The sequence below is a fragment of the Phoxinus phoxinus genome, assembly GCF_949152265.1.
Source record: "Phoxinus phoxinus genome assembly, chromosome: 14".
Taxonomy (NCBI): domain Eukaryota; kingdom Metazoa; phylum Chordata; class Actinopteri; order Cypriniformes; family Leuciscidae; genus Phoxinus; species Phoxinus phoxinus.
The window spans coordinates 34,121,401-34,140,351 of NC_136889.1; the positions used below are offsets into that span (position 1 = coordinate 34,121,401).

Here is an 18,951-nt window from a genome sequence, read left to right on the forward strand (position 1 = left end):
CATCCATCTATCCATTCATCCATCCATCTATTCATCCATCCATCCACCCTTCCATCCAACCATCCATCCATTCATCCATCCATTCATCCATCAATCCTTCCATTCATCCATCCATCTATCCATTTATCCAGCCATCCATCCATCAATCCTTCCATCCATCCATCATCCATCCATCTATCCATTCATCCATCCATCCATCCATCAATCCTTCCATTCATCCATCATCCATCCATCCATCCATACATTCAATCATCCATTCATTCACCCTTAAAAAACGACTTTTCTTCTTTGGTCCGGACCAATAGAACCCAGAGATTTAGGCTTCAGGGCGTCACGCCTGCATGTTTTACCCATCAGCTCCATGCAGAGCTCAGAGTCCACTCGCCCGTCCCCCGTCAGCGCCCCGAACACCAGCCCGTCGGCCCGGTGAGTCTTCATCAGCTCGATGTCCCTCTTCATCACCTCCACCTCCCAGTCCGAGTACAAGAAGTCTCCTCCACGGGGCCGGATCATCACGTACACCGGGACCCGCACGCTCCCCTTCACCACCTGCAGAAGACCTGAGCACACACACACACACACACACTGAGGATCATCACACACCGGGACCCACATTTTGTGGGTCAGGCACTGTAATTTGCTCTGGCCGCCTTCCGGTTCGCAGGAGTGATGAGATAGTTAGCAGATTGTCATCACTCAGTGGCTGGCTGTCTAAGTGGTGTCCGCAAAATAATATAGGGTTCACAGACTATTGGAAAAGTTTTTGGGGCAGACCTGACCTGTTACGACGAGACGGTATTCATCCCTCCTCCGGAGGACGGTAACTAGCCTAGCGTAGGTGACAGGTTCTGACACGTGAGGGCGGTGTGGGCGTCGGCTTACTGCAGTCTCCCGGCTTGACGGCGGCGGGCGGAGGACAGGCAGGAGTCATAAGGCCACCGTTACGGGTAATGGTAAGCCATAATCATCAAAATTATAACAAATAAAGGCTTGAAATATCTCATGTAACGAGTCTATATAATATATTAGTTTCACCTTTTAAGGTGAATTACTGAAATAAATCAGTTATTATTCAAATTTTTCGAGTTTCCCCTGTATTGGTACAATACGCATCACATGACTAAACTTACGTCATCGTTTTTAAATTCCTCAGTTTTCCCAGTCCACACTACAACAAGAAAACAGTGTTTTAAAATGAGTGAAAAAGATGCGTTTTCAAACGAAGCCGCATTAGTGCGGACAAGGCCTCAGTGATACCGAGATGTGGTTTGATTCCTACTCTAGTAAATATATATCTATGTATCTAGAAAACATCACATATATAATATAAAATAAAGGATATTGTACATTTCAGGGTGTCTGAAATCTAATTTGAGGCTATTTAAAAACCTTATTTAAAATCTGCTCAAATAAAATTAATGTCTATAGTAACATCCAAACCATACATTTAATTTAAACAACTTTACATTTCTAATAATACAGTTTTATAAAATGATAAACCTCACATTTGAGCCTTTAAACTATTGTTTAAAATTTTTACTTTTAAAGAAATTGTAAATGATTATATTTATAATTATATATTATATATGTATTAAAATATATTTACGATCACATTTAACAGATTTAAATCAAGTTTAATAATCACAGTAAGCCAAATCACGATTCTGTCCCCAAATTTAAGACCGCTAGAAGACTTTTCCCAAACGTTTACATTTGATATAACTGAATTTAAGGAATGGGATCTTGCATTTACATTCACATTTTTCATCATATCTTCACAGCTCTATGGCCTTCAGTCTTTTCCCTTCACATCCTTGAGTCAGACCCTTTAAAATATTTCCATTTTGTCCATCCATAAAAATTATATTCCATTTAGAATTTTCTGTAAAACATATTTTAAAACCATATTTTACCGCAATTACCTTTTTTAATCTTTATTTCCTGACAGAAACAATCTTCCATAGTATTGTCAGCATATATTTATTTAAATTAATTTTACATTTACAATACAACTACCACTCCTGACTTTTCATTTTAATTCAATTGTATAAACTAAATAGCTCGTAAACATACTTTACAAAACACTGAAATCCCTGTAATGGCTTTCCAAAGCCGTTGCTAATAAGAGTAAGCAAGTTTAGAACGCGTACAAACAGAGTCCATGCAGACAGATGTAGACACAAACAAATGTCTTTCTTTATTACTTGTGCTCCATTAAACATGATCTCAGTCAAAACTTCTTGAGGCCTTTCCTTGTTCACACGTACACAAAGCCATATCTTGTGGACAGCATAACTAAGACTAAAAATCCACCTTGCGAGCTACTCTGCCGTGCGGTCAAAACCTGTGCTTCCCAATTACCAACACACACACTTGTGGCTCAGGTGCTCTAATTATACACAGTAACAGCGCCACCCAGTGGACAACAAAAACTTTACCACACAACAAATGGCTCCTACAAACCGTTAAACAAAAGTATTATGCAATTATTTAAGACATTTCTCTTCTTTATATAGAACCTTTGTGGCATAAAGTGTTCTTTAAAGAGCACCTATTAAGCCTTTTTTAAACCCTGTAGATTTCAGGCTCAACTAGAACAGGTTTTCCTGCTTGAATGTTGATTATTCTCCTCATATTCTCCATTGTTGCGGCTCCTCTCTTCCCAGTCTGTCAGTAACGCCGTTTACTTCCTGTCTCTATGAAGCCCCTCCTTCTGAAAGGCACACTGTGCTGTGATTGGTCGAGCGCTTCGAGTGTGTTTGGGAAATGTCCCGCTCCTCACCATAACCTATATGGGGAGGCTGCAGACCTGGAGCCGGTAGATATACGCATAGACATGTATAGAAAGGCTAGATGGCTCAAGGCGGAGTCAGCTGTGTCGTCACTTGGCGGCCATCTTAGGTCAGGAGACTGCGCTGCTGCTCCCTGCTGCTGTGGTGAGTGACATACGCCAACTAAAATGCTCGTAACTTGCTGAATTCTTGACGGATTTACAAACGGTTTGGTTTATTACAAACCTTATTAACGTGGCTATGATTTGTGCTGATGCCGATGTTTAAATTGTAGCTTAATAAACTCCGTGGCTATAATTTTTCACAAGTATGCAGTTAAATAGCCGCATCCCTGACGTTTATGACACACCAAGCCGTTTGAAAATCGGTTGAAAATTGAGCAAAATATAGTTATTTCAGCACTACATGCACAATAGACTTTAATGTTATAACTGGACGAGCGGTGCTGTCCTAAGATGGCCGCCGTGTGACGTCGTCGGGTCCCATTGGCTCTCAGCGCCGGTAAGCCATCTAGCCTTTCTATACATGTCTATAGATATACGCCCCAGGCAGTTTTACGCCCCTGTTGTTCCTGATGCGTACAGTAGGGGGATATACTGCGAAATAACATCATTAAATCGACGCTAACACATTAATAACCCGTCCATAGACTTGTGTTTTTTGTTCATTTAAATATAAACGCTACAGTGTAGATCTGCACGGATTAAAATAGAAAAATAGATTCAGATATTCAGTCGGTGTTCACTCTCTTCACTCAGCCTACAGAAGACTTTTGTTTTTGTGAATTGAAAAATTAAAAATACACATAGTTGGATCAACTACGTGTTATGACAAGTAATGATATGACCTACTGCAGTTATAGGCCTATTCACCGTATGTTTTTATATGGAGACTAAGTGAAATATGTTGTTGTGAATTTATATAAAGTTACATTTAGATATTAACCATATTTAGACCATTAGACATACAGTACCGTGTAATCATATGGATCCTCGATTTAATATCTGCTGTACTATTCTCTATTGGTCGTCATACAGCTACAAAACAGTGTCCTACATACGTGGTAAGATAAGTTTAAGCCAGATCGTCCTGAACTTTCATCTGCATAAAGACAGAACCATCCAATGGCAAAACCTTTAAACTCAAAGGTTTCTATAACAAATAATATCCTTGAGTCTGTTGTAAAGAACCTTTAATTTTTTATTGACAAAATGGAATATTGTATTGATTTGTGTAGCCTAATTCAAACTATTTTGATGTCCATTTACCCCCCTTGTTTTTTTTTCTCACTGTTAATGTCTGTATCCTTTCATTTGCAATACAAAATAAACAAATAAATTAATTTAAAAAAAGATTAAAACATAAGCTACCTCAATTCGTGTCGCTGTACAGCCTCCCCCTACTGGACGCATCAGGAACAACAGGGGCGTAAAACTGTTTGGGTCCTACATCTACCGGCTCCAGGTCTGCAGCCTCCCCATACTCACCATAACACACTACTGACTAACTCAACCAGGCCCCGCCCCTTTATTCTGCAGATAAATTATTATAATGAGGAATATTGTGAAGTGTGTGTGATGAGGAATATTGTGAAGTGTGTGTGTGTGTGTGTGTGTGTGTGTGTGTGTGTGTGTGTGTGTGTGTGTGTGTGTGTGTGTGTGTTTGTTGACCTGTACTGGGCGTCGTCCCTCCCTCCAGCAGGTTACAACACAGCTCGATACGACCCGCTCCTGAACACACACACACACACACACACACACACACGACAGCTGCCCAAAAACACTTACAAAACAATTAACAGAAATGTTGAACACTTCCAATTTGACGATATGACTGATTTCACTGAACTATTTTCAAGAATGTGTGTGTGAACTTGTACCTCCCATCTCTGCGTTTACAGCTGACTCGACTGAGTCCACACACACCTCCATCAGGAGACCGTCACACATCTGAAACACACACACACACACACACACACACACACACCTGCTGGCTTTACACTGCAAAACTGACACACAAGCTGCATATTACACCGCAAAAAAATGTACACAAACTGAGAAGAGTTGGCATACATGTTTTCACACAGGAACTGTTATAGAAGTCATGTTTGAAGCAAGAAACAATAAATATGAAAAATAAAATAGTCATATTTAATCTCATTTACAATGTAATTTATGCTCTGTCAAGACAACAACAACAGGGTTTTAGCCTGATGATACTGCAACATTCCCAGATAACATTCCCACAACGGTCACTAATGTTTTGCAATGGTTATGTAAAATGTTCTTTAAATAACATTTATAGAACATTCTCATATTAATAACTTGTATTTTCATGATGCTGAGAGAAAACGTTCTTAGAACAACATTCTTGGAACATCTTAATGATGTTTATTTAGGAACGTTCTCATAGTTGACGTATTTCAAATAACATTTTCTGAACATTTTTATGATATTAATTGTACTTGGAACGATCAGAAAATGTCATTAGAAGAACAACATAATTATTATGTTGTTGACTGTTGCTGTTCTTGAAATGTTACAAAAAAAACATGAAAGAACGTTGAACTACGAGTAAAAATAAGGTTTAACATATCGTACACTTTTAAATAGTGTTCAACCAGAGAAGTCGACATTTCAGAAACATTGTCAATCATATTCTCCCAGTACGTTTTCGGAACATGAATGTGTTACCAGGGTTTAGACACACAGACTCTTATAAAGTCAGTTCAGCTTCAGATAATAGCCAGGGGTCAGAGAGAGGGGATTATGATCCACAATCGATCGGTAAATCAGAGACAGTAGCGCTGACTGAAACTAACTTTACTTTATTAGCTGCCAAACTGGACGGCTTTATGGGGGTTTGGAACATTTGGAAAAGCAAAAAAGAGCAAATGATAGAAGGGTGTTAAAAGTCATACATACTACAATGGCTCCTTAATAAATGTCACGTTTATGTATTATTACTGAAATCATGAAACGCTCGTGTTTGTTTCACATGTAATGAGTCTAATGACCGATCGTGTTCTCTGTTACCTCGCGTGAGCGTCCAGCGCCGGAAGCGTTTCTCACTGTCAAACTCTCGCGAGATTCACACGTCGAGATGCAGCGAAGATGCGTCCTGCACGTTTATACTGTCTATGGTCCTGCACTGAGAGACTTGTACACTAAACTAGTTTGCTACTTTTCTAAGCGTTCGGGTAAAATCACCAGACGTTATGCTGCTCGTGTGTGTGTGTGTGTGTGTGTGTGTGCGTGTGTGTGTGTGTGTGTGTGTGTCAACAAGTTTAGGCGCGTCGCACACACACACACACACACACAGAGAGCGCATAATCAGTGACGCCTACAACAGTTGTTACAACAAAAGACGGAACTTCCCAGATAACAATATTCTTAGAACTGTGTACTAACGTTCCCATTAAGTTAAGAAAACGTTATTTGAATGTTCTTTTCTTTATATTAAATTAAAAACCTTCTTGGTTATGCGAACGTTAAGGACACATTCCAGTCGTTCTGCAAACATTTTGGGAATGTAACTTTTGAGTCTTCTCTGAGCTCTGAAACATAGGCATATACAGCTAAAACTTTCCATGAACGATAAATAACGTTTTTGTGCCAACGTTTTGGGAACACCATAGAGACTAACTAGACAAAAGTTATATTCCAAAAGCTGATTCTGGGTAAATTCTTTATCCATAAATGTAAGTGTACGATGACAAAAGCGTATTATCTGTATTTAAAAGTGTCCTTTGTAGATATGATTAAATGGTATGAAGAGTATGAACTGGCCAGCAAATCTGTTGGGATGATCTTGATACTTTTCTATTTATTTGTGTGATTTGCTTTACGTTTTTTATTATTATTATTATAACATTTACGAATGACATATACATGTATTTTGTTTATGTTCAATAAAATAAAATAAAATCTAATGTAAACTCTCTACATGGCTCTTTTTTATTATTAATAATATTATGATCCACTGAACTTTAGTAGTATACAATATAGCATATAGAACTTTCATATTAATGCATAAATATATATATATATATATATATATATATATATATATATATATATATATATATATATATATATATATATATATATATATACATGGGCGTAATTTGTGGGGGGGTTGGGGGGAGATAACCCCCCCAATATTTAAATCTATGCATTACAACCCCCCCCCAAAAAATTTATACCATGATCACATGAAAAACCCCCCCAATGTTCAAACCAAATCTACGCCCTTGTATATATATATACAAACATACAAGAGTGTACAAATTGATTAATTAATCAACACTGACTGTCTGTATTCATTAAAGATATGACAAGTCTTTCTTGCTTTCTTATTGGCAATGTTCTCCTGACTGGTGCAATAATCTTTGCTTTCCAGAAGAAAATGAATAAAATTTGGCTCAATAAAATGTAAATAAGATTGTGAATGTGTTGCCCCTTGATCGTGTCCGCGTCACGAGCCCGCAGACAGCCCTCCTCACTTCCGGCCCGCGAGCTCAGCAGTGTGTCGTCACGTCCTGTGTCCTGGAGCTCAGAGAAGATGGCGGCTGTTGCAGTGAGCTCTGACGGAGGCGTCGCGTCGCTGGACTCGGACTCGCTTTCGCCGCGCGTTCCCTCTCCGCCACCGGACCAGCCGCACCAGAACAACGCGCTGCTGGGACTCCCGATCGTGGCCATTGACACCATCCTGAACTTCCTATCGTACGACGAGATCAGTCTCCTGCGACTGGTGAGGAAAACAATGAGCTGGACTGCAGTGGAGCGGGCTGCGTCTCAACACTCGGCCAGTGCACTGCGGTCTCGCTGCCTAGTGAGCGAGCGCGCGCTCCCTGCAATCACGGCGTTTCCGGCCGTGTGGTAGATGGAACATTGTTCCTATTTACTATTTTTTAAAAAGAAATTACGACTTTTAAATCGCACAATATTTACTTTTTTTTTTCTGACCATTTTGTTTGTCTCGCAATTCTGACACCCCCCCCCCATAATTGCGATTTATTATATATACAAACAAGTCTGAATTGTGTGAGAGAGAAACGTTTTCACGTGCAAGAAAAATTGTATTGTGAGAATAGAACTTTTTTATTCAGTGGCTGCTAAAAAAAAAAAAACAATTGTGAGATGTATGTTCAGTTTATAACTAGGGAAATAGGCCTAAATTCGCAATTGTGAGTTAAATTAAAGTGTTGTTTTTTTATTCTGTGTAGGAAACAAGCTTCCATATGATAGTCTTGAGGTCAGCAATCATCGTTATTGTAAAAATATTACAATATCAGTAAAACGGGCTGCGTCTCAACACTCGGCTAGTTCACTGGAGTCTGGCTGCCTGTAGTGAGCGAGTGAGCGCGCGCTCCCTAGAGTCACGGCATTACCGGCCGGCGGCCGTTATAGTTTGGAGGATTGTTCCCGCCACAGATTTTTAAATTGTACAATTTTTACTTTTTTTTTCCCCTCCTCACAATTTGTTTGTCTCGCAATTCAGGTCCCCCCCCCCCCCCCTTTAAAAAAAAGTACAAATGGTACAATTTAAAAATCTGTGGCGGGATCAATCTTCCATACCATAGCGGCCGCCGGCCGTATAATATTGTTACCGTATAATTTATAAGGTAACAATCTGTTACCTTAAATTATACGTTTATCTCTGGAAAGCCGCTTTGAAACAATCTACATTGTTAAAAGCGCTATATAGAAGATGACTTGACTCTCCATCTAAACTGGTGATATCTCTGAAGACTAGCAGTGAATGTTTTATGAGCAGTAGAATCATTTCTCTATTTTTGTTTAGTTCTGAGGGAACCATATTCATCCGCTGAGCCAAAGCAGAACCAAAACAATGTTCTTCCACAAAAATGCATGCAGTTTTCTTTTTTAACCACTAGAGGGACAAAAGTTACACAGTGTACCTTTAACCAAAAACAAGAGTGGAGCATGGGACACTTCACCTTTACTGCGTGCCGAATGCAGTCGGGCTATCACACAGTAACCTTACGTCAGTCATGCACGATACCATAAGTGTGTGTGTAGCGCGTCTGAGACGGAGCTGTTGTTTTCTTGCAGGTGTGCAAACGCATGGATGTGATCTGTCAGCGCATGCTCAATCAAGGCTTCCTGAAGGTGGAGCGCTACCACAGCCTGTGCCAGAAGCAGGTGAAGGCCCAGCTGCCCAGGTGAGGCCCGCGCACCGCCGCCCAGATGACGCGCAGCTAGCGCTCGCTTCAGCGTCTAGTGTAGAAACGGCAGTCTTACAGTCATACAGATTAACAACGGGAGTTCCCACAGGACTTCAGCGCGAGACTACAGCTAGCCGTCTCTAAAACACTATTTAGGTGAATTTAAACAATGGCTAAGTTGCTAAACGCATCTTGTTGTCATGTAAGGACCCTGTTCATGTTGGACACACATTTTAATTGCATGTTGTGTCTGTTAAGAGGCACACACACTCTTTATGAATATGCCCCATAACTGCCGTTAGCTGAGTGAGCTCTGGGCATTAGCGGTAGCGGCTCCGTGTTCAAGCACCAATCCGGTTCGGGTTTTTTCTATAGACAGAACTCACAAAGATATAACGATCAAGATTAACTTAAAAATTGCCCGGAGTTCTCCTTTAAGTGTATTGCCAATGTTGTTTTATGTCTGTTTTCATTAGCATCCCTCCATGGCGGCGATGATACACTGTCGGGCATTTGCATTGGCCAATCCCTGAATAACGATCAAGATTCACTTAAACATTGCCTGGAGTTCTCCTTTAACACACATACATTCATAAGGGTTAATAACAGTTCTTTGTTCTATCAATGTAGCAGAGGATCATGGGACTCCACATGCCATCCTCGTGCACTTTACTACCTCAATCGAATTACTATGAATATAAGAAAATACAAACATATAAACATATTAGATTTCTTCCACAGTGGCCAGCTTCGGGCAGCGCCTCTCTTTGCCATTTGTGTTAGCGCTCGACTCGCCGCGTGAGCTAATACAGGAGAAACTCGAAAACTTAGAATATTGTGAGAAGGTTTCCATAAGCTGTAAGCCATAATCATCACAATTATACCAGATAAAGGCTTGAAATATCTCACTTTGCATGTAATGAGTCTATATAATATATTAGTTTCAGCTTTTAAAGTATAATTCCGGTATTTAACACCTTGAGTCTATATTGTAGTTTGTTTTGGATGAACAAGAGTGGTGGACAACATTTTTTTGACAATGGTTCCTCTCTCGAGTTTTTGACTATAATAGAATTGGCCATGGACCCATTTAACATTGGAGTCAATGGGCATGTCCGAAAATGTCATTAAAACAGCCAATAATGTTCCTTTACAAAACTGTTAAACTCACCGAGTGATTAGTGATGTTAGTTGATGTTCCAGAAACGAAAAGTGTTGCGAAATACAGTTTCTGTCGTGTTTTATTCGTCATTTTGTAAAATCCCATTGAATTCTGTTGAAGGACTGAGTGCTGGTTAATATAAATGCGCTACCGGAAACGGAAAGGGGGCTGTTTACATTTGACGATGTCGTCTTTTTGCTCCCTTCCGTTTCTCATAAGGCTAGCGAGCGGAGCAACTGTGCTCCCGGAGAGTAAGCCAAATAAACAAACAAAACCTTCATTAATTGTTACTTGTAATATGAAGTTGAACTCGACTGTGACCGTGAGTGTCCCGCGAGACATAAACATCGGTTATCGCCATCAAGTGGTCGGGAGTGTGCTAACGCTTCAGATTCAAATATTGAGCGGAAGTTACACGGTTGTGAAGTGTCTGAAAAAATAGTTCCACTATAGCAAAATAAACGGATTGGAATCATATATTGCGACGATATATTGTTTATAATCATCAACGAACACCACTAATCACTCGGTGAGTTTAACAGTTTTGTAAACGAACATTATTGGCTGTTTTAATGACATTTTCGGACATGCCCATTGACTCCAATGTTAAATGGGTCCATGGCCAATTCTATTATAGTCAAAAACTCGAGAGAGGAACCATTGTCAAAAAAATGTTGTCCACCACTCTTGTTCATCCAAAACAAACTACAATATAGACTCAAGGTGTTAAATACCGGAATTATCCTTTAAGTTGAATTACTGACATAAATGAACTTTTGCACCATATTCTAAGTTTTTGAGTTCGATTGATCCAGTGCTGTATGAAGTCTGCACAACAATCACACGTTTCCACAGTGACTTCAGTGTCGCCTCGAGCGTCCGCTCCTCTAGTGTGTGTTGGTGTTGCTCAGCTGTGCATGTTCTCCTCAGGAGGGAATCCGAGCGCCGGAACCACTCGCTGGCCCGTCACGCAGACATACTGGCGGCGGTGGAGACCCGTCTGTCGCTGCTCAACATGACCTTCATGAAATACGTGGACTCTAATCTCTGCTGCTTCATTCCTGGGAAGGTACGTCTGCGCTTCTGTTCGGTCCGATGCACACAGTTGCACTTGGACAATTAATCATTACAGGAGGAGCTCACTTTCTAATTAAAATGCCCTGATGATTTACTCTCATGTTCATGTTTCTCTCTTCAGTGGAACAGAAATGCAGGTTTGTGAGGAACACACTCCAGATGTTCTCCATATAGTGTCTTCAATGGTCCAGCGGGTCGAAGGTCCAGATGTGAGTTTCAGCTTCAAAGTCTCTCACGATCCAGCCGAGGAATAAGAGTCTCATCTAGACACACCAGCGGACATTTTATAACTAAATACACATTTATATACTTTTAACCACTAATGCTGGTCTTGTACGTCTCTGAGATGCGACACATTACGCTGGAAAGGTCTTGCGCGACGTAGGCGGAAGAACTGACCCAGTGTTTATTAGTGTGGAGTAGGAGGACCGTTCAAAGTTACTGTTGAATGACACGTATTTGTGTCAGTTTATTGTTTAAATGGTCCTTGCGTGTGCATATCCTGGATGTTTAACGACGTCACGCTTGACCTTGTAACCTGATTGCGTAATGTGTGTCGCATCACAGCCAGTGCAAGACCAGCATTAGTGGTTAAAAGTATATAAATGTGTATTTAGTTATAAGATGTCCGCTGGTGTGTCTAGATGAGACTCTTATTCCTCGGCTGGATCGTGAGAGACTTTGAAGCTGAAACTCACATCTGGACCTTCGACCCGCTGGACCATTGAAGTCACTATATGGAGAACATCTGGAGTGTGTTCCTCACAAACCTGCATTTCTGTTCCACTGAAGACAGACACACATGAACATGAGAGTAAATCATCAGGACATTATTATTTGAAAGTGAACTTCTCCTGTAAATGATCACAATCTCGATTCAAACACTTATGTGATGTTATTCCTAAACGACAGAGATTCGGCTCTTTCTGTGAAACCTTTGAGAAGTCCGATCACAGTGAACATCCTGATCTGTGTCTGATCCAGAGAGAGCCGTCGTCATGAAAAGATATGAAACCGCTTCATAAACAGTCACAGTAAACATTCAACATCACAGAATCATCATTTCTGTCTGCCTGAAGTACTGGGATGGAGATTATAGTTCGGATATAAACACTGATGTCTACGCTAGTGATCAAAATACAGTAGATCACCTTTGATGCTTCAAATACAGATTGCATCAGTAACACCGTTACACCAGTAGGTGGCGACAAGAGACCGATAACAGATTATCATTTAATAAATGTGTTCATGAATTGAATTTATACATCAAGAGATTTGATCAAAAACGCTGATTCATCCAGTAATGAGACAGTAATGTGATATTCTGTGCATTATATTTATTTCTTTATTTCATGAAAGACTACATCTGTGCAATCCATATATGGACAAAATGACAATCTTTGAAAGTTTGTTTATTAGAGCCTAAAAACCTTGACTCTTCTCATTCCCGTTAGCCGTCATCAGAATGACAAGCGTATGATAAACTATAATTACTGTAAAACGTGTTATGGTTCTTTCCAGTGATTGGTTCGTTTAAATAGTTATAGAGCTACTTCACATTAAATAATTAAATAAAATCACAGCTCTAATATTTCGTTATACTTTTATTTATTTGTGGCTTGAGTGTCAGAATATTTTATTTTTAATATTTTTCATTATGATAATTTTTATATAATTACCCGGAAGAGAGCATTTGCATGCATAATGCATATTCAGTTATGTACTAAAATATTGACCGGTAACTGTACTGCTATTACTGATGTGAAGTAAATATGATTATGGGTTTCCACTGCAAACACACAATAGTGCCGCAAACAGCATGAGCGATTCTCAGAAAGCCTCTGGCAACTCAGTGGAGCTGATCCAGTCAGCCAGGACGGACCAACACCGCTTCTGTGGTCGGTTGGAATGAAGGGAGTTTATGAGCATTAGAATCAGGGTCATGTTTAGATAGTACTTAAAGCCTGAAGTCTCCCTGTAGTCAATCATTGTACGCGCTTAAAGGATTAGTTCACTTTAAAAAAAAACTTTTGCTGATAATTTACTCACCCCGATGTCATCAAGATGTCCATGTCTGTCTTTCTTCAGTGGAAAAGAAATGAAGGTTTTTGATGAACACATTTCTCCATATAATGGACGTCAATGGGCCCCAAACGGGTCAAGGTCCAGATGACAGTGTCAGCGCCGCTTCAACGGGCTTTAAACGACACCAGACGATGAATACGGGTCTTATCTAGCGAAACCATCGGCATTTCAAACATAAATAAAAAAGTTTAAGTTTTATAAGCACAAGCGCTCGCCTTGCTCTGTTCTGTGATGCGCGTTCGTGACGTCACGTGATACACAGTTACGCTGAGAAGGTTTGGATCGCTCATGTTGACCCGTGCAGCTGGACCTGATCTCATGGCAGCGGGGGAGAGAATAGCGTAAAGCTTCAATGATGCGCTCGCTCTGCAGACTCGTTCTTATTCTTGGGGGTTTTAATCGATGTGATTTATCGCAACACCTGCCCACTCTCCAGCAGTGTGTGTACTCGTCTAGCCGGACTATTGATCGCTGTTACGGGAATATTCCCAGCGCTTATAAAGCAGTATGCAGACTAAACTATGGAAATACTCAATAATTAGGCCTGTGGTAAAAAGCCAGGTGTGAGTGAGTATGCCACATGACTCCCGGCCCAGTGCAATAACTTGTGTATTGTGTAAACCTATGGAGCGAGTTCTGGCTAATCAGCTAGCTTCAGCGGTCCCCCAGGTCCTCTTCAGTGTGCTTATAAGAGGAACCGCTCTGACACCGCTTGCACCGCTGCATCTCATGCGTCCCAAAGCATGGCAGGGTTTATTCTCCGATTTTAGCTCGATAATTAATTATATTAGATGTTAATCCAGCCAATTTCACTCGTGGGTCAACAAGTTGAAATTGTGGAGAACTTTAAATATCTTGCTCAGTTCTGGATTCACACGTGAGCTTTGTTGATAATTCAGACTAACTTTTAAAAAAAAATGTTTGCAATGTTTATTTCTTCTTAGACAACTAGTGGCCTAGGAGTTAGTCAGCATATTTTAGAACTTGTGTACAAATCTATAGTAGAAAGTGCTCTAACTTTTCACATTTTGCATCTATTTATGTATTTTTACTTTTTATAATGTGAATCTTTCTGTTTTATGTCTTTGTTTCTCATTACTGCTTTGTATATTTATTCGAATGGCTGGTGAGCCAAAGATATATGACTATTACTTCTTGAAAAGTAATTCTTCATGGCTTAAAATATCTTGAATGTAACTCGACACCCTTGCCTCATTTAGTATGCGTGGTTCTATGAATATGCAAATGAGCCCCGCCTCCACTCAGAGATCCACTGGTTGACGATCACACGTTGATCTGATTGGTCAAGGTAGTGTGTGACGTCAGAAACACCAGCGATGTCAAGCCGTGTTTTTGAGACTGTCTTTGGTTCACTGCAGTTTTAAGCAGAAAATACTCAGCAATGCTGTCCACTTATGAACTTACACATGTGTGTGTTAAAGCAGATTAAAAACACCACATACACACATAAACTACAGTAACAGCTGGATTTACTCCACAGGGGGACTCTAACGTTCCACACAGTCAACAACTGCAAACCTCCACTGATGCGTTTCGTGTGTCTAGAAATGTGTGTATTCAAACCACTAACGGTGAGCCTTAAAGGGTTAATTCACAGGAGAATGAAGAGCTCAGTCACACACACACACAACACTGTCCGACACAATCCGGCTTCAGTTCATCTTTACTCATCTGACAGTAGCCAGACCATGAAGAGCGTGTGATCGTGCTGATCTGTAGGGTGTGGCGGGTTCAGAAACCTTGAGGAAATGCAGAAGCTCAGGAGGGATTACACAGAAGTCATGAGCCTGAAGGCCTGAAGCAGTGAATGCAAATCAAGAGCTTGTCATGTGTGTGTGACGGAGATGATGAGATCTGCTGTCGTCAGGTTTAAGAGATTCGAAACGAAACCGAAAACGGTTTATTGGTAGCAGCACTGCAAAAAATGCTTTTGTTACTCAGTATTTTAGTCTTGTTTCCAGTCCAAATATCTAAAAATTCTTAAATCAAGATGCAGTTACTAGATTAGTAAAAAAAGAAAGGTCAGAAAAATAATGTTAATTCAAACAGAAACAAGATTATTTTTCTGACCCCATTGGCAGATAATTGCGCTTTTTTTTTTTAAGCAAAAACTCAATTTTGATTTATTTCCCCAGAAAACAAGACTTAATATCTTATGTAATGTTACTCATCTAGTAACTGCATCTTGATTTAAGAATTTTTAGATTTTTGGACTGGAAACAAGACACAAATACTAAGTAACAAAAGCATGTTTTGCAGTGAGTGTGGGATCTTTCTGCTTTTTTTCTGTCTGGGTGTTTAAGTTTTATTGAAAAAGGTCTATTGAAAAAGGGTTATTTTTGTAATAAATATTTTTGCCTACACCAGCGCCATGATTGCATTGATGTAGGCTATTATTACAACATGCTAAAACAGGCTAGCAACATGGTAAAACATGCTAACAAATGAGCTAAAACTTGCTAGACACATGCTGACAATGTTAGCAACACTTGTTAAAAACATAAAACATGTTAACAATGTGTTAAATCATGCTAGCAACACGTTAACAATGTGCTATTTCATGCTAGGGCACTAAATAATGTTAGAAACATGCTAGTGATGTGTTAATTGTTGCTAGCATAAATTAGCTCTTCGCTAACATGATTTAACAAGGGCAAGTTATGATAAAAACATGTTAACAATGTGTTAAATCATGCTAGCAACACGTTAACAATGTGCTAATTCATGCTAGGGCACTAAATTATGTTAGAAACATGCTAGCGATGTGTTAATTGTTGCTAGCATAAATTAACACTGTGTTAACATGATTTAAGAAAGCCAAGTTATGATAGAAACATGTTTTTTCATGATAGAAACATGCTAGCAATTTGTTTAATTGTGCTAACGACATGCTATGTGTTAATTCAGGTTAGAAACGAGCTTCCCTAGCAACCACACACAATACTTTGATGCATTGAAAGGCGCCTGTGATCTGACCGCTGTGTTCTGCCCCCTGTAGGTGATCGATGAGATCTACCGTGTTTTGCGGTATGTGAACTCCACGCGCGCGCCGCAGCGAGCGCACGAGGTGCTCCAGGAGCTGCGGGACATTTCCTCCATGGCCATGGAGTACTTCGACGAGAAGATCGTCCCCATCCTGAAGAAGAGGCTTCCCGGTGCCGACCTGTCCGGCCGCCTGATAGGATCCGCTCCGGGTACGGCTCATTTAAACACTCGCAGCTAACTAATCTTGACTTTTTGTTTATTTATCCAGAACTCAAATGATTAGCATGAAGTTGACCCTCCGTTCCATTGGCTTTCTTCTGGATCATTTTCCAAAAACAGCACTATTTTTTTATTATTATTTTTTTATCAGGAACTGTCAGTCTTCCGGCAGCGCTTGTTCTCATTCATAATCATTATAACTTAGGTCTCATTCGAAAGCTTAAACGCTCAATCCTGTAAAATCAGCTTTGAAATTAGACACTGCATTATCATGCTTTAAAATCTGTTAGCAAGGCTCCTCATATTTCATATTATCATATTTCAAATTGTACTGCACTATTTTGTAAAGTAAACTTGATCGAACAGGTATTGTTGTACAGCTCTGACACTCGAGGTTCTGTGGTAGAAGTGGCAGAAATGCTGTAATGTGTGCCGTGCTGTTTTTGGTTTAACGCCTAAACAAAATCCCATAAGAACCTACATTTTTGAGATATCAACTTCAAATTTGGAACACAGCTTGGTTAGACGTATCTTTGATTTCCCACCAATTTTAGTCCAATTTCTTTTTGTAACTCTGTATTTAATATAAAACCAAAAAAATGTTTAGTCCATTTTTAATTTGCTTTACAACTTTTTTACGCTTTCATTTTTCGAGGCGCTTCAAGTCCTCACATTTACACAGTTTTCACTGTCCGTGTTTGTAACCCGCCCGCTCTGTCCCGCAGTGGCCGGCCCCTCCACCTCTCTGACCACCATGTCGCTGCTGGCCAAGAACACCCCGTCGCGGTCGGAGATGACGAAGGTGCAGCAGCAGGTGAAGGTGAACGGGGCGTCGGTGGCGGCCCTGCGGCGCGAGATGCAGGAGGTGCGGGTGAAGCAGCTGGAGCAGCAGAAGCAGCTGCAGGACCAGGAGCAGAAGCTGCAGGAGCAGTCGCAGGTGATCGGCGAGCAGAACGCCCGGCTGGCCGAGCTGGAGCACAAGCTCAGGGAACTGATGGACAGTGCGGTGGGCGGCGGCGGCTCCTCCAGCGCGGCGGCAGCCGTGTCCTCTTCATCCGGCGCCGGTCCGGCATCAGCCGAGGGCGAGAGCGGCCTGTGTCTCAAACGAGGCCGCAACTGCTCCGATCTCCCACGCCACTCCAAACGCCTGCGCAGCAAGAAATAGAGTTTCGTCTGTACTTGTGTTTTTTTGTTTTTTTTTTAAGTTTGCTTCCTTAAAGCTATATCATTTTTTTCTCGACTTACGATGACGCGAGTATCACGCGGAGATGAAAAGCTAAAAAAAAAAACAGGAGAGGGGAATCTTTTTGTTTTATCAGACACGTATTACACTAATATGCGTTGACTTGAGTTTCTAAAGGTCGAGTAATGTTTACCCAACCTTCATGCCAACATTGACCCGAGAAAACATTGCAAGAAGCTTTAGTCAATCAACCGCGAGAACGCTTCCAGGAGAACCTGAAGAGACGGCCGTAGCGTCAACCATACAGTCATTCGTTTAATTGTGTACAGAGTTAAGACTTCAGATCCCCTGCTTGAGATGGAGTACGCGAGGTGTCCGACACCTGACTGCTAAGTTATAATGTTATATAAATGGTAAATATCAGCTTTGTTCTGTGTTCTGAGATCTGAGCTGTGCCTGGACAGTGTGAGCGAGTCGTGGTCTGCAGCCGTAGCACACATGATTATATTGTTTGTCTGAAGATCGTCCATCACGGAGGATAGTGTCTTGTAGGTGTCAATGCCATGTTGTACCTGCCACTGTTTGTAGGTGTATACTTTACTGCAAATAGATCTGTGTCAGTGCAATAAAAATTGTGGAAAGCCTTGTTACTAGGAAAGTAAATAATTGATGTTCAAGTTCGTTCATGCCTCCAAGGCACGTTTTTACTAACCTGATGCTTTTACTTTCAATGTGAGTTAGATTCCGTGTGTTCCTGAAGCACAATCTGGCCTTTCGGTCTTATTTCAGAGATCTGGCCTGATGTGCTCGCGTGTGAGCAACAGGTATCAGGCGTATTTTCATAAGATATAAACTCATTTAAAAAGGCTAATTATCTCACAATTCAGATTTTGTTCTCGTAATTCTGAGTTTATATCTCACAATTCAGAAATTTTCCTCAGAATATAAACTCCCAATTAAAAGTAATTCTGGCAAGTTTCTCACAATTCTGAGGAAAAAATAGACATTTCAAGATATAAACTCAGTAATTACGACTTATTATCTCAATTAACCTCAATTGCCTCTCACACACACACACACACACGTTCTCACGCAGTGAAAAACACACCGCGGAGCAGAGAGCACACTGACAACATGCTGTCAATCAAACTCCCTGAAGGGTCAATTCAGACTTTTTTTTCTTGCAATTTTATGTTTATTTTGCAAGTCTGACTTTTTTTCTTGCAACTGATTTTAA

At 40.5% G+C, this 18,951-nt stretch overlaps 2 protein-coding genes across 3 annotated transcripts in view; one reads left to right on the top strand and one right to left on the bottom strand.

Moving 5' to 3' along the window:
• The window catches only part of cutc (cutC copper transporter homolog (E. coli)), a 12,483-nt gene extending 6,028 nt beyond the window's left edge, over positions 1–6,455 (bottom strand). Inside the window, exons 1-4 of one of the 2 annotated variants that reach the window (XM_079634769.1) lie at positions 5,828–6,455; positions 4,672–4,741; positions 4,463–4,522; positions 351–560 (exon numbers count right to left, since the gene is read on the bottom strand). In XM_079634769.1, the coding sequence (XP_079490895.1) occupies positions 351–560; positions 4,463–4,522; positions 4,672–4,741 (340 nt within the window). In that variant the 5' untranslated portion in view covers positions 5,828–6,455. Of the gene's footprint in view, positions 1–350; positions 561–4,462; positions 4,523–4,671; positions 4,742–5,716 lie in introns of both variants that reach the window. The other variant, XM_079634770.1, reaches the window with a different exon arrangement.
• Positions 6,456–7,232: 777 nt separating this feature from the next.
• fbxo28 (F-box protein 28) lies at positions 7,233–18,360 on the top strand. The gene is made up of 5 exons (XM_079634766.1): positions 7,233–7,544; positions 8,870–8,979; positions 11,075–11,213; positions 16,326–16,521; positions 17,257–18,360. The coding sequence occupies exons 1-5, from the start codon at positions 7,242–7,244 to the stop codon at positions 17,694–17,696; spliced, it is 1,188 nt and encodes a 395-aa protein (XP_079490892.1). The 5' UTR covers positions 7,233–7,241; the 3' UTR covers positions 17,697–18,360.
• The last annotated feature ends 591 nt before the right edge of the window (positions 18,361–18,951 follow it).